The sequence below is a fragment of the Myxine glutinosa genome, chromosome 2 (assembly GCF_964187855.1).
Source record: "Myxine glutinosa chromosome 2, kmMyxGlut1.1, whole genome shotgun sequence".
Taxonomy (NCBI): domain Eukaryota; kingdom Metazoa; phylum Chordata; class Myxini; order Myxiniformes; family Myxinidae; genus Myxine; species Myxine glutinosa.
The window spans coordinates 52,382,561-52,409,588 of NC_136262.1; the positions used below are offsets into that span (position 1 = coordinate 52,382,561).

The window sequence follows — 27,028 nt, forward strand, 5'->3', positions numbered from 1 at the left end:
ATCGCTACGGATGGACCGACTGACATGGACGGACAATCGCTGCCCTACTATTGCTGCTGCGTGCTTGATTCCTGCCTTAGCGGAAGTGTAGTTTTAACGGCGGGGAGAATGTAATGAAATTGTATCTAAGTTGAACCCAGGTGTTATGCTCTCTCCAACCACTGAGAGGCGTCTATAAGAACTCGGACGGCCATCGCTCCGGAACATTCCTGTGACATTTAATCTGTGACACGTAGACTCGAATGGTGCGTATATGTAGATGATCTAGGCTTGCTTGCACTGATTGATAATTGCTGAACTTCTCCTTGATTATATAATCCTGATATATTGCATGATTGTATTTCTACAGGATGTTGCCAGAGATCGAATTGTCATTAAACCTACTATTAGGACAATGTTGTGGATTTGACTTTCATAACACCTTGTGTCTGGAGGTCACCTTGAATCGGTTTGGCAATTGATCAAGGTGCTTTCTACACCATTCGGACAATCGTTCGCTGCAAACTTCGATCAGGTTTTCTCTTGCGGCCACGTCCAGGGAGGTTGGCTACAGTGCCATGGGCCTTAAACTTCCTAATAACATTGCGTACGGTGGACACAGGAACATCAAGGTCTCTGGAGATGGACTTGTAGCCTTGAGATTGTCCATGCTTGGCTACAATCTTGTGTCTGACCTCCTCAAACAATTATATGGTATGGAGATACATCATTGCGGTTCACACAGTGACACAAAACAGCAGAATGACTCCTTTTCTCTATTCATACTGGTTGAATGAGTGATTTTTATATTGCAGGCACCTGCAACTCACCATAGGTGAGTTCAATTCCAAAGTAAAGAAGAATCACCTGCTTTAAATGTAATTATTTCTAACAACTTCGAAAAGGTGCAAATAATATTGTCTGGGCCATTTTAGGATTTCTGTGTGGAAAAAGCTAAGATTGAGTTCTTTTTCATCTTTTTTTGTTTTGTTCCACTGCAATCAAAAGAAATACATTTGTCGATACCAAAATATTTTTTAATTTCAACTATTTTCTGGAAGAAATGGTGCATTATTTGAAAAAAGTGCAAGGGTGCCAATATTTTTGGTCGTGACTGTACGTCTCTCCTAGATTATGTGGAATGTAAAGCTCTTGAAATTATTGTTATCTAGCAATGAGAACAAAGCACAAGGTCTGTTGCTTTCACATCACAAGCAAGTCTGTGTTCTCTGTCTCCTTTTGCCTCTTCTCCAATATTGCTCCCTCTGCTTTCTCAGTCATCTGACAGACTCTCCCCATCTACTCCAGCATGCACACGTTCTTCCCTCCTTGTTAAACTGTCAAAATGCAGGCACACTGCCATCCTCCACAATGGTTGAAAAGTGACATTGTCTAAACTTTGCATCATGCACTTGTCAGGATAATCACAAGAATACGGGAAGTCAAAGATCAAAGCAATTTGTGGTTAAACACGGTTACTCATTTTCTCACATCAGATGTCGATTGAGTAATGTTCAAGGGCATGATAGCTGTGAGGAGAAGAGGGCATTAGAAAACTCAAGCTCCACAATTCTGCAGTTGCATAAAAACAAGCAGAATGGTACTACCAATTATTTTTGTGTACATAAAATGCCATTTTCTGTGTGCATACATTTTTTGTGCAAAATCCCTGTGTGCAAAATCCCTGGTGTTGGGCTAGCGGCTAGGGTGCCGGCTTAGGATCCTAGGATCCTGGGTTCGAATCTCGGTCGATCGCTAAATTAACGCCAGGGGGGTTGACTCAGCCTGTCATCCTTCCGAGGTCGGCTAATTTGAGTACCAGTTCACTGGTAATTCCCTGTTTGTCGTTAAAGGCGGCAAAAAGGGTTGGCGTCAGGAAGGGCATCCGGCCGTAAAACATTGCTTCAAAAAGGGGACCAAAAAACAACAACAACCACGGTTCCCGAAAAAGGCCAACCCCCGCTTTGCGGGGAAAAATGGCCTTTAAACGGTGGGTTTTTTTTTAATACATTTTTTGCCTCCAGGACACGTAAATGTACTACGCCTAGTGCTCTGGCCACAATTCAAAAGCAATTGGCACAATAGTTTTCTCCACATCCTGGATCATTCAGAAAATGTTCAATTGCAGAATCGCAATTTTTCGCGAGCATTTTGGTTCGGTTTTTGCGACCTGTAACTTGGCCGTTACAAATCGCCTTTTGATCATGGTGTTTTAGTCAGTCCCCCAATCTTCAGGATGTATGGCCTAAATACCCGGTATAGCTCTGGCATTGAAATGAAAAAAATATTATTTAATGGTGTGGTCAGCTGTACATCTTTCTGGATAGGCTGGAGCATTTTGTGAGTGGTAAATACCACTTATGTTATGACTGCGTGACAGCAGCGCGAGACCACTTGCGAAACCAGCTGTTAATTTTCGAGAGATTTTACATCTCCAAGGCAGCTTTTGGTGGACAATGCAGTTGTCAGATCCGAGTATAATACTCCGTGAGTTGATCGCTCAAAATGTGGCGAGAAATGAACCTCCGTCGGAACAATCTGGGGCATAAGTGTAATTGGGAAATTTCTCAAGTTTCAGTCCTGCTGAATTCGATGGTGCAGTGCCACACACGATATTCCATTGCAAAAGGGGTTAAAAGGGCCAATTCACAATCAGGCGCTTCTTCAAACCTCAAACACCAGAGTTTCAACACGGGACAAAATTTCACATGTTTTACTCACCACAGCAGTTGTTCCCCTGATATTTCAGAACTGCTGAATTCAATGGGGCAGTTCCACATGGGATATTTAATTGTGAAATGGGTCAAAAGGGCCAACTTCCAATCAGGCCCTTCTTTCAAACCACAAAGACAAGGAGTTTCACACAGGAGAAAATTTCACGTTTACCCACCACGGAAGCTGTTGCCTGATGTTTGAGACTTGCTGAATGCAATGTTGTGGTCCCCATCTTAATGTATGGTTAGATGGGACACACTATATGATATATAGGTATATATTGTTGCACACTATACAATATATAGGTCAGGGGTTCTCAACCTATTGCACCTCAAGGCTCACTTGAGTATATGTCAAAAAGGTCATGGCCCACATCAGAAATAATGATAACTTTAAAAATCAGGGTGCTCTGAACTTAGTTATATGTTAGTAATCATACAAATTATTTTGGTGGTTTACTCTTCTATCTTATATCCTACTAGCTTAAGTAACCGGCGTTGCCCAGGCAAATTCCCAGGAAGGGAGAGGAAGGTGGAAGGGGGAAGGCGAGGGGTGTAGGGTGAGGGGAGAGGAGAGGGAAGGGAGATATATACTGTATATACCGGGGTAGGGGGGTGATGAGGCAGGTCACTTCCACCTGGGCAGCACCAGGCCTTTCGGCTGTGGTTACCATGGTCTGTCGCTCGTGCGCTATATGTCAACGGCACAATAGGGGGGCTCCCCCCAGGCGCCGCCACAACGCGGGCCACCCGGCTCCGGTCGGGCCGTTCTGTCATATCCAGTTCGATTTTTTCAATTTACCACCTTGTATGTCCTTTAAGCATGTACTGGTAGTGGTGGACATGTTCACCAAGTGGGTAGAGGCCTACCCATGCGTCAAGGCTGACGCTATAACGGTGGCCAAGTGCCTTTTGCGGCACTTCATATGTCGATTCGGAGTCCCGCAGAAAGTGTCGTCCGATCAGGGCGGGCACTTCACAGGGGACGTCATTAAGGCCGTGTTAAAGGCATTGGGGGTGATACAGTCGTTCCACTGTGGTTACCACCCCCAGTCGGCGGGACTTGTAGAACGAACGAATGGCACACTGAAAGGTAAGTTGGCAAAGATTTGCGACGAGACAGGCCTCAAGTGGCCGGAGGCCCTTCCGCTAGCATTAATGAGTGTGCGCTCCACTCCAGGGCGCACCACTGGTCTCTCTCCGCACGAGATATTGATGGGTCGGCCCATGAGTTTGCCGGTATCGGCGCCAGTGGATATGGCAGCACTTGAATTACCTATCATGGATGACATGCTTTTAAAGTTTTGCATAGGTCTGTCCCATGTGGCGCGCAGCATACATGAACGTGTTCGGGAGGCCCTGCCGGAGCCAACAAGCAAGCCTATCCACACCTTCGAGGCAGGAGATTACGTGCTGGTGAAGCATTTCACCCGTAAGACTGCGCTCGAACCAAGGTGGACGGGGCCATTCCAAGTTCTCCTGACCACACCAACAGCGGTGTTTTGTGAGGGCAAGTCGTCCTGGGTACATGCCATGCATTGTAAGTTGGCCATACCCACAAACACAGACACCACAAACGCACCACCACAGATCGAGGATGCCGCACCACCGCCTGTTAGGGGTGGCGATCACACTTAGTTTAATATACCGCTTTGCCAGCACTGCACCTGCCGTGTCACGCCTCAAGTGGGGGGACATGAGGGCATGGGCGGACACGGAGACATATGCATATGGCGACCAAACCGTTAAGGTCCACCGGCAGAGAGTTATCTGGGGTCAGAGGATAAATATACCCTGCTGCCCCGTAAAGGAAGACGTATGGACACAGATAATGTGGAGGGCGTTGTACACAGACTCACATGGAAGGAAGACAGGTTTTGCTGCCCTCAGTCGTATAAAGCAAGCGCCACGAAGAGGCGGCACACCAATAGTAAACATGGCCAGGGCAGGTTACAAATGGGGAAAGGACTCGAACAATTTAACCACGCATGTATTACTGAACAGCGACACTACCCTGTTATTACAATGTGAATTTATGACCTCACAGAGCTCCCCCTACGCCTACAGGCCACCATGCATCTCACACATATTGACTCCGCACCCACGGATCGAAAGCAAGAAAAAGCCAAAGGAAAACACGTATTGGACAGTGACCCGTGCAATGGCGAAGGTACAAAACCGATCACATTGTTGGGTGTGTATGCATTTTCCTCACACCAGTACGACAGGGATAGAAATGGTAGTGCTGCCCCTGTCCCTACGAGATATGTGCTCAGGACCCTTGCGTACCCCATGTCTGACCACAACCTTGGAGCTGATAGGCCCAAAACCCCCAGCAGTGTGTTCCCGGGAGTTTCGATATACCCCACCCATTAAGCAGGCTTTGTTAGACAAACCACCTGACCCAGTCTGGGTGACAGAGCAAAAGGGACGGGTGTGTCTTATAGGAAAGGGACACGTCCAGATGGGAACCTCGAAATGCACCCATACCCTGCCATCCGCTAATCTGCCATCCGACGCCAGAGGGAGACAAAAGGGAGGCCCCCTTGTAATAACCATAGATGACCAGGCCCAGCATAACGTAACCAAGCTAACAATATCTTGGGGAGCACCAAGCGCCACCCGCGTTGAAATTAGTAAATGCATGGCCTCGGCCCTTATCCCACCCCATGGAGTGATGTTTATTTGCGGAAATAAGGCATATCCATACCTGCCCGAACAGTGGGGAGGGACTTGTTATCTGGGATCCATCTTTCCCAAGGTAAATTTGGTAGATCATTTTAATGAAACAGGGTACACCCCTACCCACGAGAGGAAGAAACGATTCTCTCTTTGGAACCCGGATGGAACAGTAAGACTGGACGGACGTTGGTGGCAGGTCCTACTAGGAGCATTTTTTCCCCAGGCGGGAGTGACTATGAATGATTGGCGAATAGATAGTCTCGCATTAGTACTGGAACGAATTGGAAACGAAACCCGAATCGCAGAACTACAATTGGAAGACGAATTAGTGCATATGCGAACGATGGTGATGCAGAATCGAGAGGCTTTAGATATGTTGTTGGCAGAAAAGGGAGGAGTATGTGGGGTAATCGATGGAAAATGCTGCACATATATCCCCGATCACTCGGAAGGAATAGAGGCCTCAATCATTCGGCTTAAGGCCGCGACCCAGGATCTCACGGATAGCCGAAGGGGAAGGGAAGAAGCCAATAATGTATGGTCCAGCATAACAGCCTGGTTCCGAGGATGGACAGGGGTCATTGTAAAATGGCTGTTGACAGGCCTGGCCATAGTCGTGGGAATCGTACTCGCCGTGGTTATAATGAAATCCCTAATCATGATTTGTGTGAGAAAATGTTTCACAGGATGGACCCCATCCACCGCCACCACCGAGATGTTACTTTCACTATATGGCAAGGATCCAAAGGCCATTGGTGAACCGGCCAACTCTATTGTCTCGGACCCCGACGAGTGGGTTGATGGCCTCGACGCTTCGTGGCAAGAGGATGTGGTTTTAGGGGTCTATGGTTCCTGGCTTGAAATCAATGAACCTGCTGATGCGTGGGATTCTGACAATGATTATGATTTTGATTGGGATGATTTTACCTGTGATTTAAGTAGTGTAGGTTCTTTTAAGAGCTATTGCTATTATGCCAGTAGTGAGGAGCGGATGGCAAACATGTATCCGGGATATCCGGGAGAACCACCTTCACCACCACTTACACCACCACCCACACCACCCGTAACAAGCAATTTGGGATCGTCTCAGCTTGAGGCACCCAACACCTTGAATACCGACGTTGATACAGACTATGTGGAGATGGAGATTTGTGATTATGAGGAGATGGAGATTGGTGTTGATGAATGTGCCTCCTTTTCTTCCACAGAGCAATCACACGTACAAGGCTTGATGGCATTGGACGTCGATTGTTTGCCCTGATTCGCGAGGACCACACCTGCATAAGGAGGGCCCCTAATCTGGCTGGCGACTGGGTCGCACCTACGCCGTGCCGAGGGTGGATTCGGAATCTGGCCGGGCGGCAGCTATCTCCTAACCAGGCGCCTTCATCGCGAATTATGGCTAACAATTTATGCGTTGAATGTTAGACGGCCACAATTAGGGCCGGTATCTCTCTCTGAGCATGCGTGACGCTTTGTCGCGCCTGGCATGTGACTGATTGAGATGCTGACCACTGGGGTATACGGTGTCTTTTCAAGGAGTTGTCTTGTAAAGACAAAGGGAGGAAATGTTAGCCATTAGGGTTTAAACCCCATGACTCAATTGATCATAACATCTGAAATTATATATTATGCTTCTGAAAACTGATTTGAACTCAGCTGCAGAGGCTGGTGGACAAAATGTGGTTTCCAGGCTCGAGGTGCAGGATACAGGAAAAACCTGTGGTTCCTTAGCCCAGTAAACAAGTCCTTGAATGTATGTGCCAGACAAAGATAAGGAGCCCACAACCCACGTACAGGGAAAAACATGTTGCCAAACGCCTTCTTCACAAAGGGAATAATTAATTATATATCTTTGTAGTTTCCAGTGTGTCTCCTAAATCAAGGACGTAACCAACCTTGGGAGGAATATAGTCATTACATATCCTTTGATTGTTATGTATTCAGCATGTGTATTCAATCATTAATCTACTATTATGCCTAGTGTCAAGAAAACCATTGAAGGTATTATGAGAACATTTCCTTCGGCCTAAGCTCGGGTCTGATGTGTTTAGATAAAGAGCCAGAAAAGGTCACCCTATCCTATGCTCACATCTTTTCAGTCTAAGTTTGGCCTTCTGCAGGAAGGGACGATGGTAGGGGGTCTTTACGGCCCTATTTTCCTTTGTCTTTAGCGCAGACTCTTATCTGATTTTCTTGCTATATATGAAATGCCTATTTACTGATTCTGGAGCGAGTGTCTTGAAAATGCCTGCTGCGTGTCAGGCAGTGCATTCTTGAGCCTTGCTCCACATTGTGTGTTTGTAATCGATTTCATTAAACATTGCTGCTCTGATCCTTGTTCTCCTTCCTTCCCTTGAGGTCTCTGACCGACAAACCTGGTCCATAGAAGTCTACACCGCCTAGCAAATTTTTCACCTTTTGTTGACTTATAGCCTGAAATTAATTTGCATTAAATTAGACTTTTTCCACTTTTATTTACACATTGTAACCCACAACTTCCCTATGAAAAATAATTCAACAAATTTCAGAAAATTAATTTAAAATGCAAAACTGTATACTATTAAAAAGTGGTACAATATACCTTCCACTTCTTCATGATTGTTTTGACTCTGCTCCAAGGGATATTCAAATGCCTTTGAAATATTTTATACCCATAACCCTGATCTGTGCCTTTCCAAAACTTTATCCCAGAGATCTTTTGAAAGCTCCTGGGTGCTTATGGTTGTCTTTGCTGTGCAATGCCCTACCCAGCAGGGGAAACGTACAGGAACAGCTGATTTTATTTTGAAATAATCAGAATCACTACAATTGAACACAGTGGAGGCCAATCAAGTTGGTGTGTGATTTCAAAGGTGATTGGTTACACCTGAGCTAATTTACAAAAAATGAAATGCACTTATTCGCACAAGGTCATAACGGAATTGAACAATAGAACAACTCAGCTCACGGCCTGGAATGAGCTTCGACCAATTGACAATAAAGAATGATACACACCCAATGATGACTTGCTCAGTGTACAGAATGGCTTTGACATGCTCAATTTCTGCAGCAAATTGTACGGTGAACAGATGGCCAAATCTCTATTCATCAGAGTGTTGCTGAGGGCGATCCTGTAACGAGTGGGACGAAGAGTCTCACCATGTGTGGGACTCTTTCAGTCTTTTGGTGGATGTTATTTTTATGTGATATTTCCTGCCACAAAGCCTACAGGGCCACTCGAGGTGGGGGCTGCACAAAGAAAACAAAAGCAGAATAACCACCCCTTGGATTGAAACAAAACAAATATGGAAAGTTGTCTCTTCACAGAACAAGGGCTGGGAGGGGTAAACTAGTCTGCTTTGAGACAACAGGGCCTCGACCCCCATGATGTGGTAGTCAAAAATCTATCCTCAGAATTCTTGACTTACATATCCAGAAAAGGCTGTGTACAGCTGCTCCATCTCAAAGGGGAATTTGAATGCAGGATGGAGTGTGTCGAAATGTGCAAGGAACTAGTTGCACGGCAACAAATCAAAAAAAAGAAAGAAGTAAATTGCAAAAGTATTGTGTTCATAAAAACACACACGAGGTATGTCGTTGGTGGATAAACTTTGAAAGGCACGCTTCTTGTGGATAATGATGAAGATGTTAGCAAGTGCCAGACCGAGGGAGGATCCTATCACAACATCGTCCAATTGTGTTTACATGTTGTCATCAAAGCTGAACTTAACTCCACACATTGCTATGTTCATGCGTTCCACAAAGCCAAATTCAGGAAATAACGGCGGTTGGAGATTGCTATGGTATCGTGATTCTGCACAGATATCGATGTCTTCGTTGAGTGGAAGGTTTGTGACTAGGCCTGACATGTGCAGACACCACAGTCCTGACGTCACTGTCTAGCTCCAATTCACGCGTTGTTTTTGATAAATTGATTGAGTGGTGAAAGCGCAGTCAGAAGAACTGGTTGCAGTACTTCACTTAATCACTGAATCAATTCATGTTGTGCAGAGTACGTCATTGATAGGATCTGACGTAACAGATCATCTTCCATGTGTATTTTCGGTAGACTGTATTCATACTGGGGTGCTTAGAGTCATGTGTGTGCTCAGAGTCATGTGTGTGCTCAGTCATGTGTGTGCTTAGAGTCATGTATGTGCTTAGAGTCATGTGTGTGCTCAGAGTCATGTGTGTGCTCAGAGTCATGTGTGTGCTCAGAGTCATGTGTGTGCTCAGTCATGTGTGTGCTCAGTCATGTGTGTGCTTAGAGTCATGTGTGTGCTCAGTCATGTGTGTGGATCCTCTCAATTGATGAATTTGTAACAGGAGCGTTTGCACAATTGTAACAGATGTGGAGTGTGTTTAACACAACTTGCATAAATGTAGTGCGGCTGTAGTTTGCATCCAAGCGCTGCTGTGCGATTGTACCTACTGAACACCTTCACCGATTTGTTTGAATTTTGATCAATCCTTCACAACCTCGTATATCGTTGTTCACATCGTCATGCTTATTCAGAACAACTACACTAACACAAGGATATAAAAGTATATCATAAACAAAAACAAAAAGATTAAACACATACAAATGTCCTGTTTCAGAACATCACTTCCCGGACACAGCAGTGATCTCACAAGATCAAATTAAGGGTTGCCACAGTGAGGGAACCTCCATATGGATGCTTTCAACCACTCAAGCCATTTCAAATCAATTAATGGGAACATCAACGATGAAAGGTAAAACCGATAAATCATTATCATTTGTAGTTCTCCTCCTTTTCCATTGATATGGGTGAGGTAAATATAATTATTTACCTCAAATATCACAGATAAATACCACCACACCCAATGGGAACACTGCAGTAGATCGCGACACAGAGGAGACTCGTTGATCTGATTGATGACACTTTCATGTAATGTGCATTATTATTTGGGATTGTGACAAGTATTCTTAAATATCAACTTTGTTGCACTTTGTCTTGTCAATGTCAAAAATCCCTTTACACCAAACTTGATGATTCATCAACAATCGATTGACACCATTTGAATAAGTGAAGAAAAACTTACCCTTCGACCATCATCATGTAGTTGAAGGGAATTTCCCATTGTTAGAAGATGATTTCTCACTTGTTTCACGACCTCGGTATTCTCCTCACAATCATACATTCCATATGAATCTGAGAAGAAGAAATCCAGCACCACATGGACATTCTTTTCTTGGACATGTGAGGCACTGCAAGGATCATTTCTTTTGGAATTCTTTGGAAAGTAATTCATCATAATCAGGATTGCAGGTCTTCCTGAAAGCAAAACATGACTTTCATCATCTAACCAAACATCCCTCAACTTCATATAAACTGCAATTATTTACATACAATTCACACAATTTGAAAGAACGGATGATAAAAATTCACTTTTTACCATCAATGTGTCCAAGAGCTCTTTTGGCTTCACTGGACACGTTTGAGGTATTGATGCAGAAAAGGAGGACAGGTGAACCACAAGTGGAGAGGTATTCTGTACATTCCAGATTCACGGATTCCTTTTTCAAACATAATCGCAGCTTCTTCAAAAAGTGTTTTTCTGCTCCGAATGACTTTCCATACACATAATACTGCACTTGAACTACAGCTAAACAAAAGGGAAGAGCAACATCAATGTGGAAGTTATAATTTTCTTTCACAATATTTAAATCAATCAAACACCTGTGAACACCCAGGGTTAGTGTAACAAATAACTTTTACTATGAGAGTGAAGTTTTCTCTTTTCACCAAGACAGGTTATCACTGATTCTGAGTCCCAAAAACTCGAGATACGTACATGGAGGTTCATACATTTCTCAAACATGATGCAGGGTTATCATAAAACAACGGTACCCATGAAATTATATAAACGTTCATTATTTTAATTTAAAACGACACGTTATTTGTGAACATTTGCGTCACATGATGCACAATCTCTCTGGAAAGTTTCAGATGGATTTTTTTTGTTTTCATAACCAAGGCTCATGGAAGAGCTCGTACCAGAACACCGAATGGATCAGGACGCAACAGGTCAAAACAAACAGCAGAGAGAGGGGGAAACACCAACAGCAGAGAGAGGGGGAAACACCAACAGGAGAGAGAGGGGGAAACACCAACAGCAGAGAGAGGGGGAAACACCAACAGCAGAGAGAGGGGGAAACACCAACAGGAGAGAGAGGGGGAAACACCAACAGCAGAGAGAGGGGGAAACACCAACAGCAGAGCCAACTGCCAAGACAGAGGGAGACAGACAAACAATGGGTGTGGGGAGGAATAAAGGGCAGGAGAGGATACATGGGGAGGGCAAGATGGATACAGAAGGAAACTCCGGGGGGGGGGAGGGGACTGGAAATTTGGAAGGAGGAGGGATTGGGATGGTAGAGAGGGGTGGAGAGGCGGGGGGGGGGGGTTAACAAGGGTAGAAAGGATCATGGTTTTGGATTGCGGATGATATAAGATGGTGGTGAACAGAATGAAATTGAAGAGAATGTGAGTTGATTCTGCAGGTGGGGAAAAATAGGAACAAATAAGTGGAGGTGAACAGTGATCCTGGATTTGGGCAGTTCCACCTGAAATGAAGAGTATGAGCCCTGCAGAAAACTGGAGGTGGAGTGGGTGTTGGGGGGGAAGTACAGAGAGTGTATGGAAAGATATCTTTCTATCAGTGATATGATTTAGGTGAGACCACAAGCCTCAGATGTAGGCCTCCACGCTGCAGGCAGACTTGGATTTGACGGGGAAAATTGTTCATCACTCTGACACATTCGGCTGCAGGGATTGAACAGATTTTGTCAGTTATTGCTGTTTTGAGATCATCTATGGATTGTGACCTTCCATGTTGTCCTTAAGCATCCAACACTGAACTCAGTTTTCGTCTTCGTAAATGATTTCATTCCCAGGTCGATGTTGACTGAAAACTGTTTTTCTTTCGTTTGTCCAAAGTCCCAATCGAGTAACCTGAGAGTATCGATATAACAAGAGATGGCATTCGTTTGTGGCAAATTGAGTGATGGCCCAACCATCCCAGCAAAGGACCACCTTGCACAGAGCAACCTTGACCAAGATGACAGACGTGCACAGCCCGACAGGGAACTCAACGTTCAGCGTCGCCAACAAGGAAAATTTCAAAAGTGGAGAATCAGGATGTGTTGGCAGAAAGGAGAATAAAATCCCGGAAATATTACAAATCAAATATCTATACATGTAATAATACAACCCTTCGGATGTTTCCACACTCGTCTACAGAGGCGCGTCATGGAGGCCCGTGTAATAGTTAGATTGAACTCAGATACTGTTCTCACATCGCGCATACCTGCCCGCTCCTCCCTGCCCCCCCCCCTCCCCCCACTCATTAAGTGTTATATCTGAGGAGAACAAGATTGTTAATTGCGTTTCTCGTGAAATATATGAATAAACATGCTCAAAAACACGAGGCCACATATGTTATGAGGGAGTATAGATATTGCTGATGAATATTTCCACGTATGTAACCCATTCGACCATCGTATTGTTTTCATGTCGACCCATGATCGAGTCTTCCCACGCCCTCCTATGCACAGTGTGAGTACCATGTCCCAACCCACTCCGCCCACATCATGTACATCTGGACACTCATCCATTTACTTATTTAATTATTTCACGATTCTATGATATAAATGGTAAATAAAAATACAAACCAGGCTTCGTCTTGCAGAATGGCCATGAAAGCACAGTTTCAAACATGTTCATCATGTTTACACGTCACCTGAATAAAGATAAAATAAAGAAGATGTGATAAATACAAAGTACAAAGATGTAATAATTATAAAATGAGTCAAATAAAGGAGGATTATTAAATTAAACACAGAAGTGTGCACTCTGTCTACACGAGCTCAATATACCGATTAAACCAACAAATATTCACTTTTACAAATAATCACAATTACCTCCACCACAGGTGGACAGAGATGATGATTTCTCCCCTGTCTGTTTGTCTGTGATGAGGGTAACTCAACAAATTATGGATAAATTTAGACGAAACGTGGTGGATGAGTTGGGTAAGTGACAAGAACAAGCCGATTCGATTTTGGTTCAGGTCCGGATCCAGATCAGGCCTCTCAATGGGATACAAAACAAACTGTATAGGCCCTGGTGGAGGTATGTGCTTTACCGAGTGCTGTTCTAGTTTATATAATGGATCAACTACAGATACAAAAACTCCTTTTTTTTAAAATTCCAAACATGATGTAACATGAAACATAACAACATAACAATAAATGCAACAAAATAGATTTAATGCTTTATTTTCATTACAATTTGGGAAGGAGAAAAACACTTTCTTCAAATAGCAAGATAACTGAGTTTAAACGGTGTGTGTGTGTGTGTGTGTGTGTGTGTGTGTGTGTGTGTGTGTGTGTGTGTGTGTGTGTGTGTGTGTGTGTGTGTGTGTGTGTGTGTGTGTGTGTGTGTGTGTGTGTGTGTTTCACGTATTCAGCCAATCCTGCTGTTGTCATTCTATGCACTTGGTTAATTTCCATCAGGGCGCTACCTCCTCGTCTTAGCAGGTACTTTTGATGCCAATGCCGATTAAGTCGCCGGAGGCATTACGTTTTCGGGTTGTCTGTCCGTCCGTCTGTACGGGCTAAACCTCGTTTTTTCTCAGCAACCATATGTCCGATTGAGACGAAACTTTCAGGGTTGGAGTGACACCCATGCAGAATGTTTTATGATAATTGCGATGTCATAGGTCACGTGGTATGGCAGCCATATTGGATAAAAAGCAAATGATTAAAAAAAATTATTTCTCGGAAATCGTTGAATGAAAAAAATTGAAACTTGGCACATTGTCAAGTATTCCCAATAGGGAACAAAAGCATGATAATAATGACATCATAGGTGAAGTGGTATACCAGCCAAAAATGTTTTAATCGAATTCCTTATCCTGAAAATCTGAAATTGCATGCACATGATCTATGACCCATTTGTATTGAAATATTAAATTTCTGACATCATAGGTCACATGGTTTGGCAGCCATATTGGATTGAAGGGAAATATTAAATAATTATATCGCTGAAATGGCTGACCTTATAGTTGCGAAATTTTATAAATATCATCGAACAGCACTGTTGCATATAGTTTGAAAATGATGTCATATGTCACGTGGTTTGGTAGCCATCTTGGATAGAAAAACGAATCTTACCTGATCAAAACCAAACTTCACAAACGTGATCCCCGACCCATACATATGAAGTGTATATGTTTTTTTATGGTCATACGTCATGTGGTATAGCAGCCATATTAGCTTAAAAGCTGATATTTTTAAAAATCCCTTCGCTGAAACTGCTTCACCGATGGATGTGAAGCCTGTCATGTCTGGCAAAAATGTGACACTTGAGAACAGCTGAAGGGATTTAAATCAAACTTATTTATTTTTATGACAGTGAACGATGGCATCTACCCATTGTGGGACTATGCAGAGGCATATTGGCGACACAGTCGCATTGTTCTAGTTTGGGATGCATTGTTTCTATGGAACATTTTGTGAATGGTGAGGAGTTTACTTGTTTTGATATCCAGTTTGTTGATTTCCACTTATGGCCAGTTTATTATTCTGCAGATGTATTGCAATACTGGTATTGCTCGTTGGTTTATGGCTTTGATTCTGTTTCTCGGCGCGAGATATGGATGTGACCTGAGCCGCAGGTGGACAGACCTTGGCACACCTGAGCTCCTCACCACATACAAGGCTTTCATCCGCAGCTCAATGGAATACTGCTCTCCCCTCTGGGCTGGTGCTCCTGCCTCACACCTAGCTCATCTTCACGCTGTTGAAAGCAAAGCTTTCAGAATCATTGGAATCTCCTGCGATGTAGTCAACACCGAGGGCCTTTCACTCACTCACCGCAGGCAGGTTGGTGGTCTTTCTGTCTTCTACCGACTCCTCTCCGGCCTTGCTCCCCCAGCTCTCTCTGTGCTCTGTCCCCCCAATATTCCTTCAGGTCGCACAAGATCTGCCTGCAACCCTCTTATGGTTAAACTGCCAAAGTCTAGGCTCTCTGCTCACCTTCACTCTTTCATTCCCCTTTTCTCCCGCCTCTGGAACAAACTCCCCCACTCCCTTCAATCCCACTCCTCCCTCCAGGTCTTTAAAACAGCTGTTCACCACCATCTCTTATCTTCCCCCATCGAAAACCTTGATCTTTTCTACCCCCGGTAATTCACCCCAGAGTCCTTGCAGTGTTCATATGTTTTATTCCTCTCCCACCTCCCCCCAAGTCCTCCCGATGTCCTTGCTCTCAAATGTTGTGTTTGTGTCCTTCCCCCTCTTCCCCGTCTCTTTTGTGTCCTTCCCCCTCTCTCCCCATCTTGTCTGCCGCTCCCCTTGTTTTTTGTGTTTTGTGTGTCGGTTTGTCTTGTTGTGTGATTAATGTTAGCTCTTTCACGAGCCTCGACCTTGTATACAAAAAAAAAAAAAAAAAAAAAAAATGTTTTAAGAATAAGGGTGCCTTCACATACACGGATTATTCTTACGAGTCCTTACAGATCACCAACTCGTAGTCAATCGCAAGCATCCGTAAATAACATCCGTAAATGATTTTTGACATGTCAAAAGTTGTTGCGAGTTGTGACGAGTTATCTACGGATACCAGCGAGTTATTTACGGATGCTTGTGATTGACTACGAGTTGGCGATCCGTAAGGACTTGTAAGAATAATCCGTGTATGTGAAGGTTGCATAAGCCTCATTCTACGCAAGTGTGCTTTGGCAATTGTTTTGTGCATTTCTTTGTGCCATATTTGGTGGTGGCCCTCTTTACTCTGAGGTTTTAGTATGATACCTCATTGTCTCGAATCTAGATCCTGCATTGCTGTGTTTCGGTCGATTTCTATGTTGTCTGTTTTTGCTGGTCTTACTTGCACGAATGTGCACTTGTCACACTTATCGAGGCCAAATTCCATTTGAATGTCATCAGAGTACCGTTCCAGTGTGTGGGGGGGGGGGGGGGGGGGAAACTGAAGAGGGGAAGACAACTGAAGATGAGATGGCATAAATATTTGCATGAGAGAGAGAGCAGTTTACTTTTGAAGAATTCCCAGGAAGAATTGATGTCAGAGGCAGTAGAGATGGGAGACTAGTCCAGTTGATTGAAGATCTTTACTCCTGCCTCTGGAACAAACTCCCCCACTCTCTTCAATCCCACTCCACCCCCCAGGTCTTTAAAACAGCTGTTCACCACCATCTCTTATCTTACCCCATCCAAAACCTTGATCTTTTCTACCCCCGCTAATTCACCCCAGATCCACGTTTTTGAAATTCCAACTTCTTTCCTGGAAGTCCTTGCAGTGTCCATGTGTTTTATACCTCTCCCACCTCCCCCCAAGCCCTCACCCTCCCACAGATCTCTCGATGTCCCTGATCTCAAATGTTGTGTTTGTGTCCTTCCCCCTCTCTCCCCATCTTGTCTACCGCTCCCCTTATTATATGTTTTATGTGCCGGTTTGACTTTTTGTGTGATTAATGTTAGCTCTTTCACGAGCCTCGATCTTGTATACAAGAAAAAAAAACTGTTTTAAAGCTGTGGCTAACAGCTGATTTAAAGACCTGTAGGGAGTAGAGGGATTGAAGAGAGTGTGGGAGTTTGTTCCAGAGGCAGGAGAAAAGAGGAATTTAGAGTGAAGGTGAGCAGAGAGTCTTGATTTTGGCAATTTCACCAGGAGAGGGTTGCTGGCATATCTTGTGCGACCTGTAGGAATATTTGGGGGACAGAGCACAGATAGAGCTGGGTAAGCTCGGCCGGATAGGAGTCGGCAGAAGACAGAAAGACACCTACCTGACCTGCCTGCAGTGAGTGAGCGAAAGGCCCTCACAATCAGCTTCATCGCAGGAGATTCCAATGACATGGAGAACTTTGGTTTCAACATCGTGCAGCTGAGCTAGGTGTGAGGCAGGAGCACCAACCCAGAGTGGAAAGCAGCATTCTATTGAGCTGCGGATGAAAGCCTTATATTTGGTGAGGAGCTCAGGTGTGCAAGGGAAAGACTTCACACGACGGAGGATGCCCAGTCGGTGACTGGCTTTGGAGGCCAGCTTGAAAATGTGGGTTTCCCAGGAAAGATCATGGCAGATAGTGAGACCCAAAAACTTGAGTGACAGAACTTCTTGGAGAGGATTGTTGAGAAAATAGATGGGAGGGTTGTCCAGTCGGTCTTTTCGGAGAGACATCGTAAGAGTGTGAGACTTGTCAGGATTGAAAGACATATTCCATTTGTTTGACCGGTCTGTAATTTTGTTCAGGTCTGCAGAGAGTGAGGAGGCTGCAGAATGCCGATCTGAGGGATGAGGAAAGGAGCGGCAGAGAGTGGAGTCATCAGCAAAGAGATAGAGAGGATTTTCCAGAGAGTCGGAGAGATCATTGATGAAGACCAGAAAAAGCACAGGAGTAGTGTAATAATGTTGTTCCTGGGACACCCCAAATCTCCATTCACTTACATGTTAATTTTCCTCTCACCCTCATTTCCCTAAACACCACTATTTCTGCCACCCTGATCTTTACGAACCTTTTGGCCTTTTGACATAATAGCTATAGCAAAAGATAACCAACTCTTATCCTTAATGTTGTTCATTAGACCACTCAAACAATGATCCTACGAATATTTGCTCCCTCTCACCATCACTTTTCTTCATTTCCCCTTAACACCCCCTTGGCCTTATGGACCTTTTAACCTTTTACTCTTAATATCAATGATCATTGTTGTTTAATAGACCACTCAAACAACGATCCTACAAATATTTGTTTATGCGTAGGAAATAATTTAATTCTCCTACAACTCCCATCACCATCTAATACATAAACAAAGTATATGTTTGAGTTTGGTTCTTTATCAAGATATTTTAACTGAGCTCCGATAAAATGATAAACCTCCCTCAATGTTCTTGTTTGAGCACCTCCAGTGCCACACACTTTTTGGTAGGCTCTGCCCACTTTTTTGCTAAGCCCCGCCCACTTTATAAACTCTGCCATTGTATCATTTTCAGTTAAGACATTACATCATTTTCAGGGAATTTCCATCACATCATTTCCAGTTAAGACATGCCCAGGGAATTTCCACAGGAAATGACACACCCAGTCCTTATAAAAGGCACCGACCACACAGGCTTTTTCAAACACGCTTTCTGCTTCACTTGAGAATGAACTACTATGCCGAAATGGAATGGGATAACTTTGCTATTCCTTGGAGTCCTACTACCTGTGTAGAACTCAACCTTCAGATTGATGAACTGGACTCGAACCTCATCAATGGAGGTAAGTTTGTTTATTTATTTATTTATTTATTTAATTATTTGTTTAATTATTTATTTAATTTTTTTTAGATGAGACTCGTGTAAGAGTTAACAAAGTTTATTTTAATATTCATAGAGCTTGATTTATACAAATAAAAATATTGTATTAAATTAATACATTGTTATTTTCTTTCACAGGAAATTGTATCTGAGATACGAAATGAAAATTCTGCTTTTAACATAACTTGGGATGAAGTTATTTTTTTGTTTGAAGACATTTTGAACAACCAAGACCCACAGAACGAGTTCTAGCTTGATGACCCAGCCAAAGAGTTATACCTTGGAGATCCACAAAATCCTGAAAAAGAGTTCTACCATGATGATACTTATTGTGAGTTATCAAAACAAAACCCACTGAACAAGTTCTACCTTGATGAGCCAGAATACAAGTCATACATTGGAGACCCACAAATTTCTGAAAATTGGGAAAGGGGAGTTCTCCCTGATGGTCCGCAGTTATACTATGTGAGACACATCATAGAAACCCTAAAAAATTGGGAAACGGGAATTCTCCCTGATGGTCCGCAGTTATACTATGTGAGACACATCATATAAACTCTAAAAATTGGGCAAGGAGAGTTCTCCCTGATGGTCCGCAGTTATACTATGTGAGACACATCATAGAAACCCTAAAAAATTAGGAAACGGGAATTCTCCCTGATGGTCCGCAGTTATACTATGTGAGACACATCATAGAAACCCTAAAAAATTGGGAAAGGGAAGTTTTCCCTGATGGTCCGCAGTTATACTATGTGAGACTTATCACGGAAACCCCCAATATTTCTGAAAATTGTGGTTCTACCTTGGAGACTTGGAAAGATGGTTATATTTTTGGAGACTCGGAATGGGGGTTTTGTTTTGATGACTCGGAATGTGATACCTATCTTGGAGGCTCAACAGGAATGTGGTTATACCTTGGGAACTTGGAAAGTTTGTTTTATTTTGGAGACTCTACCTGTGGGGTCCATCTTGGAGACTCTTTGAATTCTAAAGAAATGAACAATGTTCTTTGTTTAATGACACTTGATTTAAGCAATATCAAGAAAGTTCGAGGAAGAAAATGCTGGAAAATTCTTTCTTCCCATTTCTACTTCTTCAAACTTGAAAGCCTTGAAAGACAAAATTGGCAGAGGAGGGAAAAAAAAATGAAATACGTATTTAAAAAAAAGAAGAAAAAAAAGATTATGTTAGGGTTAGGGTGGGATTTTGAATGTGAGGGTTAGGGATGGGGTTGGGTTAGGGATGGGGTTGGGTTAGGGTTGGGATTTTGATTGTGAGGGTTAGGGTTGGGGTTGGGTTAGGGATGGGGTTGGGTTAGGGTTGGGATTTTGAATGTGAGGGTTAGGGATGGGTTGGGTTAGGGATGGGGTTGGGTTAGGGTTGGGTTAGGGATGGGGTTGGGTTAGGGATGGGGTTGGGTTAGGGATGGGGTTGGGTTAGGGATGGGGTTGGGGTTGGGTTAGGGATGGGGTTGGGTTAGGGATGGGGTTGGGTTAGGGATGGGGTTGGGTTAGGGATGGGGTTGGGTTAGGGATGGGGTTGGGTTAGGGATGGGGTTGGGTTAGGGATGGGGTTGGGTTAGGGATGGGTTGGGTTAGGGATGGGGTTGGGTTAGGGATGGGTTTGGGTTAGGGATGGGGTTGGGTTAGGGATGGGTTTGGGTTAGGGATGGGGTTGGGTTAGGGATGGGGTTGGGTTAGGGATGGGGTTGGGTTAGGGATGGGGTTGGGTTAGGGATGGGGTTGGGTAAGGGTTTGTCTATTATTATGACTTACTCACACATACACACACACACACAAAAGTTAAGCCCCAACTGAAAAGTTGAGGGATTCTGTGTTTGGGGTTCACAGATCTCAAGAATGTATCCCCATTGTACACACAAAAGTTAAGCCCAACTGAAAAGTTGAGGGATTCTGTGTTTGGGGTTCACAGATCTCAAGAACGTATCCCCATTGTACACACAAAAGTTAAGCCCCAACTGAAAATTTGAGGGATTCTGTGTTTGGGGTTCATAGATCTCAAGAACGTATCCCCATTGTACACACACACAAAAGTTAAGCCCCAACTGAAAAGTTGAGGGATTCTGTGTTTGAGGTTCACAGATCTCAAGAACGTATCCCCATTACATTTTATTTATTTATTTATTATTTTCAAGGGTATTATCTGCTTACTTGTGTTTTTTGTAATTCTTGTGAGAAAAATGAACCCAAGATTTCTTCCCCATTCATATCATATAATTTGTAAGTCCAAGGGACTGTATCCATTACATCAACAATTTTAAATAATTCATTAGTCCATCTCTTTGTATAACCTTTCTCAAAATGGCTTTTCCATCTGTATATTCTTACAATATCACCAACTTTGAACTTGGGCTTTCTCAAATTAATCTCCTTTTCATATTCTAATTTTGTAAATGTTTCTGATGGTTTTGATTTTGTTGATGAATGAACTGTATTATTGTAATTATCTACAATATTCTGGATTAAATATACCCATTGTTGAGAACCAAGTTGTGTGAATTTCTTATATAGTTTCTCTTTCAAAGTGCGATTAAAATGCTCAATAACAACTGCCTTTCCTTCATTAAAGGTGCTGTATAATTTAATATCCTCCCCCTTAAGAAATTTCATAAACATTTTGCTATAGAACTCTGTTCCCTCGTCAGTCCATAACTTCTTTGGTTTTCTTTTACTTTTACTAAATATTCCACTGAAAGCTAACATAAGAGTATTACCCCTTTTGTTTTTCAAAGGAACAACCCAGGCAAATCTACTCCTCAAATCAATAACGGTTAAAGCATACCTGTATCCCTTATCATTATTTAGTTCGATTAAATCAGCGGACCATATGTGGTCGGTGTATTTAGAATAAACTTTCCTTCTTTTAAACTTTGTGATTATAGGTTTATGTAATTCATTAGCCAAAAGCTCCTCAGTCTTGATGACATCATTGGAGTTTAATAGTTTTTTGGGGAATAACCAAGACCAAGTTTCAATTTAGCACTTATCATTTTTTTCACAATAAACCGATCAACTTTCTCTCTCAACGTAGGATTTCATATCAAAGACAAATTATACAACATTTCTCTGTCTGCTTCATGTTTTTCATCCAATATAGTGGTATTCCCATAAGCAATATAATGCTTCATACACACTTCATCAACCCTATTTATAGGTTTAGACCAAGGTTTAGGATTGTCAGCCTCATCTAATCTTTTATCCAAGTTTGTTCCTGGACCACAGAATGAATACCCTGGAAGGTGTAATTCCCCTGGAATTCCAGTTGTTGTAAATTTACCTCCTGACAGAAACTTTTGTATGTCTCCTCCACTTTTAGGAGAGATGAATTGGCACTTTTTAGAGCCACACACTTGACATATTCCTTTTTGATAAACTCTATTATTTTTAGCTTTAACATAAGAGATATTTTTAGATTTAGTTTTCTTTTTACATTTGAGACAATTACTCATATTTATTTATCAGAAAAATTCCGACAGAGTATCAAAACCTTTTTGGTTTTTAACATATACATTTCAATCTTTATTTTTAAAACATAAAGAATCCTAAGGAATGCCTTCACTCTCTCCTCCATTTATTTACAAATAAAACTAACTAAAGTCAATAACACCAACATCATCAACCACATAATCTTTGTCTTCTTCATGTAAATCTCCTCGCTGAACTCATCTCAACCATTTTAAAAATCATTATCTTAGTAAGAGTCGTTAATTCTTTATTTTCCTCTTCGGTGCGTTGAGATTGATTTATTTGCTGTAATACACTCAATCTTTTACGAATCTCACTGATTTCCATCTTTTTATATTTTTCCTCCCTCTCTCTTTGCTCCTTCTCCTCCTTCTCTCTTTTCTCCCTTTCCTCCCTCTCTTACTTCCCTCTTTTCTCCCTTTCCTCCCTCTCCTTTTTCTCTCCTTCCTCCTTCTCCTTTTTCTCCCTTTCCTCCTTCTCCTTTTTCTCCCTTTCATCCTTCTGCTTTTTCTCCCTTTCATCCTTCTCCTTTTTTTTTTTGACTTTCCTCCCTCTCCTCCTTCTCCTTTTTCTCCCTGTCCTCCTTCTCCTTCTCCTCCTTCTCTCTTTCCTCCTTCTCTCTTTCCTACTTCTCTTCTTCAACTCCTTCCCTTGCTACCCTTGAGTTTGAACCCCAAATAATATTATACATATACTCATCTGGATTTTGAGATATTCTTGTATCAATAATTATTTTTATCATAATAGGATACCAATAAGATTTGTTGATGATTCCTAAAAGAGTTTTATATTTCATAACTTTGAGAAGTTCATTTTTATTTAATATTTTAAACAAGTCTCTATTTGTGGGTTTAGCAATATCAGTATAAGGCCAGTTTTTTATGACAAAATTCCCATGTATATGCTCCAAATCATAAGGTATGTAATACCGAGCACCCTTTTCTTGTAGGTATCCTTGAATACAAAAATTATAATTCTCTTGTAGTCTTCTTCCTGCCATTTATGTATCAGAAATATATGTGAGATTAATATTATGACAGGTAATACCACCCCATCTTCCCACTACCAAATCGGTTTGTATTCCTCGGCTTTCTATCCTTATCTCATTACCTTCCTTCTTTGTCATGCTAACCATCGCTATACTATCATATATTTTTCTTTTCTTAAATTCATGTATTTGTTGTTTACTAATTGTACTTCCACATAAATCCTTATCCTCAACAAGCGGATAATATTCTTCTTTACGAGACTGATTAAAATCATGTAGGTCTTCTAAGTTTATTGAAAAGGACCAATTATACCCTAAATCAGGCATATCATACCCCCATTTATTAATTCGCATATTAACTATATGTCCTTCTTTATAAAATTCAATTGTAAGCAGATAGTTAAATTTAATGAGGAAAGGTGTATGGTCAGTATAACCAGGTGTTGTGGTTGTAAATTTTACTTGTTTATCAAAACGTGCTGTTTTATTTAAAGATATATATTGTGATAAATCACTGAATCTAATCAAGTCATTCGCATCTGTAGGGTTTGGATAATTGATTAATTTATAAGTATTCTTCATATTAATATTTTTACTTATACTATATTTTTGTCGTTCAGCCTGTGCCTTTGTATAATAATTTGACAACTCAATATCCTGAGAGGATTCTCCAAAGATAGAACCATCTTTTCCGACATAAGTCATTTATATTAGATTTAAAATGACATCATAAAAATTTTCATTATTGTTGAGTTGAAATAATACATGTAAACATAATTGACCACAACATTTAGAATTAATTTCTTGAACTTGAAATGTTTGATAAACACCATTCTGTAAGAATTGTATTACTTCAACAGGCGGTGGCATACCATAACTATCAAAATAATATTTATCCTGACTATTATGAATACAAACCCAATGAGAACCATTCTGTGTGTCTAAATTCATAATAATATTTTTTGAATTCTTGGACAACTTTGTTAATTCATCTCTCATACAGATTACCACGTTATCAATTTTTAGTTTTTTACAATACTTAGCTAGTTCTATATTTGATGTTGTATTCTTTCCAAATTGTTTAAACCATTTATCCATTATTTATGAGAAAGATACAATCCATTACCCCATTTAGTTAGTTTAACACCCGCTTGAGCGATAGAGGAAAAGCATATCTCCAACCAACAATCTAGCTTTATCAGGCAGACTTTCAAGTTTTTGAGCAAAATCCACAATTACACCACTTCCACTAATTTGTTTCTCCAACTCCTTGTTATGTCTTTCCAATTCTTTTTGGGCTTTTAGTTGTGCCTTCCTTTCGTTAGCAGTTTTTACCGCTGCTGAAATACCACCAGTCAATGCTCCCGCCGCACTTAAACCAGCAAATAAAGGAATTAGAAATGGGAGAAATCCTCCCTTTTGTATTGAATATTTCTTTAACATCGGTTTTGTCATTTTAATTTTAAGTGATCCAGCATCATTTAGTGTTTTTACCTGCTCTCTTGTGAGTATAACATCAATTCTTACTGCTCCTTTTCTTTGAATTGTATTAACATTAATAATACAAGGCTTTTGATTTTGAATACAGGATGTAAATTTATTAAGATTCATTTGATTAACATATACCGGTTCTTTCCTACTCATTTATTTATGAGAAAAAACCTATGTGATATTAATCATAACACCATTATCTGTATTAATCTGTAATTCTGTTTCTTCCAAAAGCAAACAATATGCATTAACCTCTTCACTCTCCCCTCTTTCAATGTATAGAGAAGTATCCACTCTATTAGACTTTATAGTTTCTTTTTGAGAACTCAGGTCAATTGCGTAGATCGTATAAAGTTTTTGAAACGCACCATATCCAAAATAGGGTCATTATTACCGTTGCTTTCACACACCTTTTGGTAAGACTTGTAGGCTTCCGCATAATCATTTTTTTCCCAATCAATTTCCAATCTATCTCGCGGATAGAATGTGCCATCAAGAGAAACCCGAAGTTGTTTCACCTTAGCATTATCACTCAGCGAATTATTCTTATCAGTACCGTCCTCTCCATCTGGTTTTTTTTAAATGAGCCATAGGTATCGTGGCTTTCCTTGAAGAACCCCCAAATTCCAAGTGTAGGTAGTGTGTTCCAGTTTAACGTGTTGACATCTTATTTTAAGGTATGATACATTTAGCGGTTTCTTTGCGTTAAGTCTTCTGTTTAACATCTCTTCCGTTTTAAGATTAGGAGTATATTCGCTGATATACCAACACAAATCATTAATAACAAATTTATTATTATCACCAAAAGCATTTTGAGCCCCAAAAAGCAATCTATTTACATTATCATTCCTTTCGAGTTGAAATCTAATTTTAAGCCCATACAAAACTTTATCATAATCACAAAATCCAAATATACCTTTAAGAGGTACTGCTATGGTAAAACTATTCTCTGCTTTTGCATCATCATTATACATTGCCTTCCTTTGACTATAACCAGGGTCAGCATTTGTTCCCGTTGACATATCAGGAATAAAACCTTCAACAGCTCCCTTACCCATTCTATCACCAAACGAATATAGTGTAAATTTCATAATTTCAGATGTAGCAGAGACATAATCAACCGCTTCAACCTCTTGTGTTCCAATATACAGGCGAACACTATCAAACATTTTCCAGAAGAAATCATTTACGAGTGTAGCATTAGTGTTATTAGCAGCCTTAGTGAATTTAAATTTACACAGCAAGAAACTATCAGCGAGATTCAAGTAAGTTTGTTGATTATTTATTTCAAAACTTTTTGTTCCATTTTAATTCCAGTCTGTTCCTGTTATAGCATTTACCTTAAAATAGTCTTCCTTTTTCGTGGAGTTTGAAATGATAATTGTATCATCCAAATCATAGATACTATCAATCGCTTCCATACTTGTATTTATATAGCATTAAAATCGTTGAAACCCTGACCCAAGTATTTTCATGATTTTTTGTCGTTCTTGTGAAGACAGTTGAGGTTTGCCTTTTTTTATTTCTTTGATTGCTTGTAATTTATGAGACTCCTTTTGAGCATCTTTTATACTCTTTATAGCACCCGCTACATTTCCCACGGCAGAAGCAGTTGAACCAATTAGGTCTTTATGTTTAAGAATGGTTGAACCAATACCCATAAGAGTATCAATTATCCCATCTCCTTTATTTCTAAATTGATGACCTACACCTCGTTGTCTCTTAGGTTTATAGTATCCTCTCCCAAGAAACATACCTTCACCCTTATAGTATGGTGAAAGGTACATGCCCTCCCCTGTAATTATTTTATATTTTCCCAACTCGTATTTTCTCACAATAACCATTATTTATTTATAAAAAAAAACTTCACGAAGGTGAATTCTGATGGATATAATTTCTTCATTAAAGGATATCATACGATTATCTTGGTCGGTTATCCTAAAGTTTACTCTGTATATGGTTTTTCCTGACAGGTAAATATACAAGATTTTTGGGTTCCATATTAAATTTATAACCAATTGGTGTTGAGTATGCGCTGAATGAAAATATTGTATTTGTTTTTATTCCATCGTTATAAGCACCATCAATCAAATCACAATGAATTAACACCGAATTTATACCGGAGGATATTTGAATGACATTATCACTGTAAAACGTCCCGTTCGTTTCAATCTTTTTTGAGGAGAAACCCAACAACTCTCTAAATGATTTATCAATTGTGAAATCCACTTTATAATTATTTTTAAGTTTAATAGTTGATTTTGAAGTGTGTTTTTGAATATCTATGACAATATTTGTTTGGTTCATCACCTTGTTCTTTCATAAGGCGAGAGACTTCAGAAGATATTTGAGAAATCTCGTAAGCT

General features: G+C 41.2%; 1 protein-coding gene across 7 annotated transcripts in view; it reads right to left on the bottom strand.

Annotated features, from left to right (window-relative positions):
- LOC137421804 (uncharacterized) overlaps positions 1–27,028 on the bottom strand; it is a 342,299-nt gene that overhangs the window by 295,623 nt on the left and 19,648 nt on the right. For 4 of the 7 annotated variants that reach the window (XM_078773273.1, XM_078773276.1, XM_078773277.1 and 1 more), the window contains exons 2-4: positions 13,054–13,121; positions 10,776–10,985; positions 10,422–10,654 (exon numbers count right to left, since the gene is read on the bottom strand). In XM_078773273.1, coding sequence (XP_078629399.1) covers positions 10,422–10,654; positions 10,776–10,985; positions 13,054–13,108 — 498 coding nt within the window. In that variant the 5' untranslated portion in view covers positions 13,109–13,121. The remainder of the gene's footprint in view (positions 1–10,421; positions 10,655–10,775; positions 10,986–13,053; positions 13,122–27,028) is intronic. The other 3 variants (XM_078773274.1, XM_078773279.1, XM_078773278.1) reach the window with 1 other exon arrangement.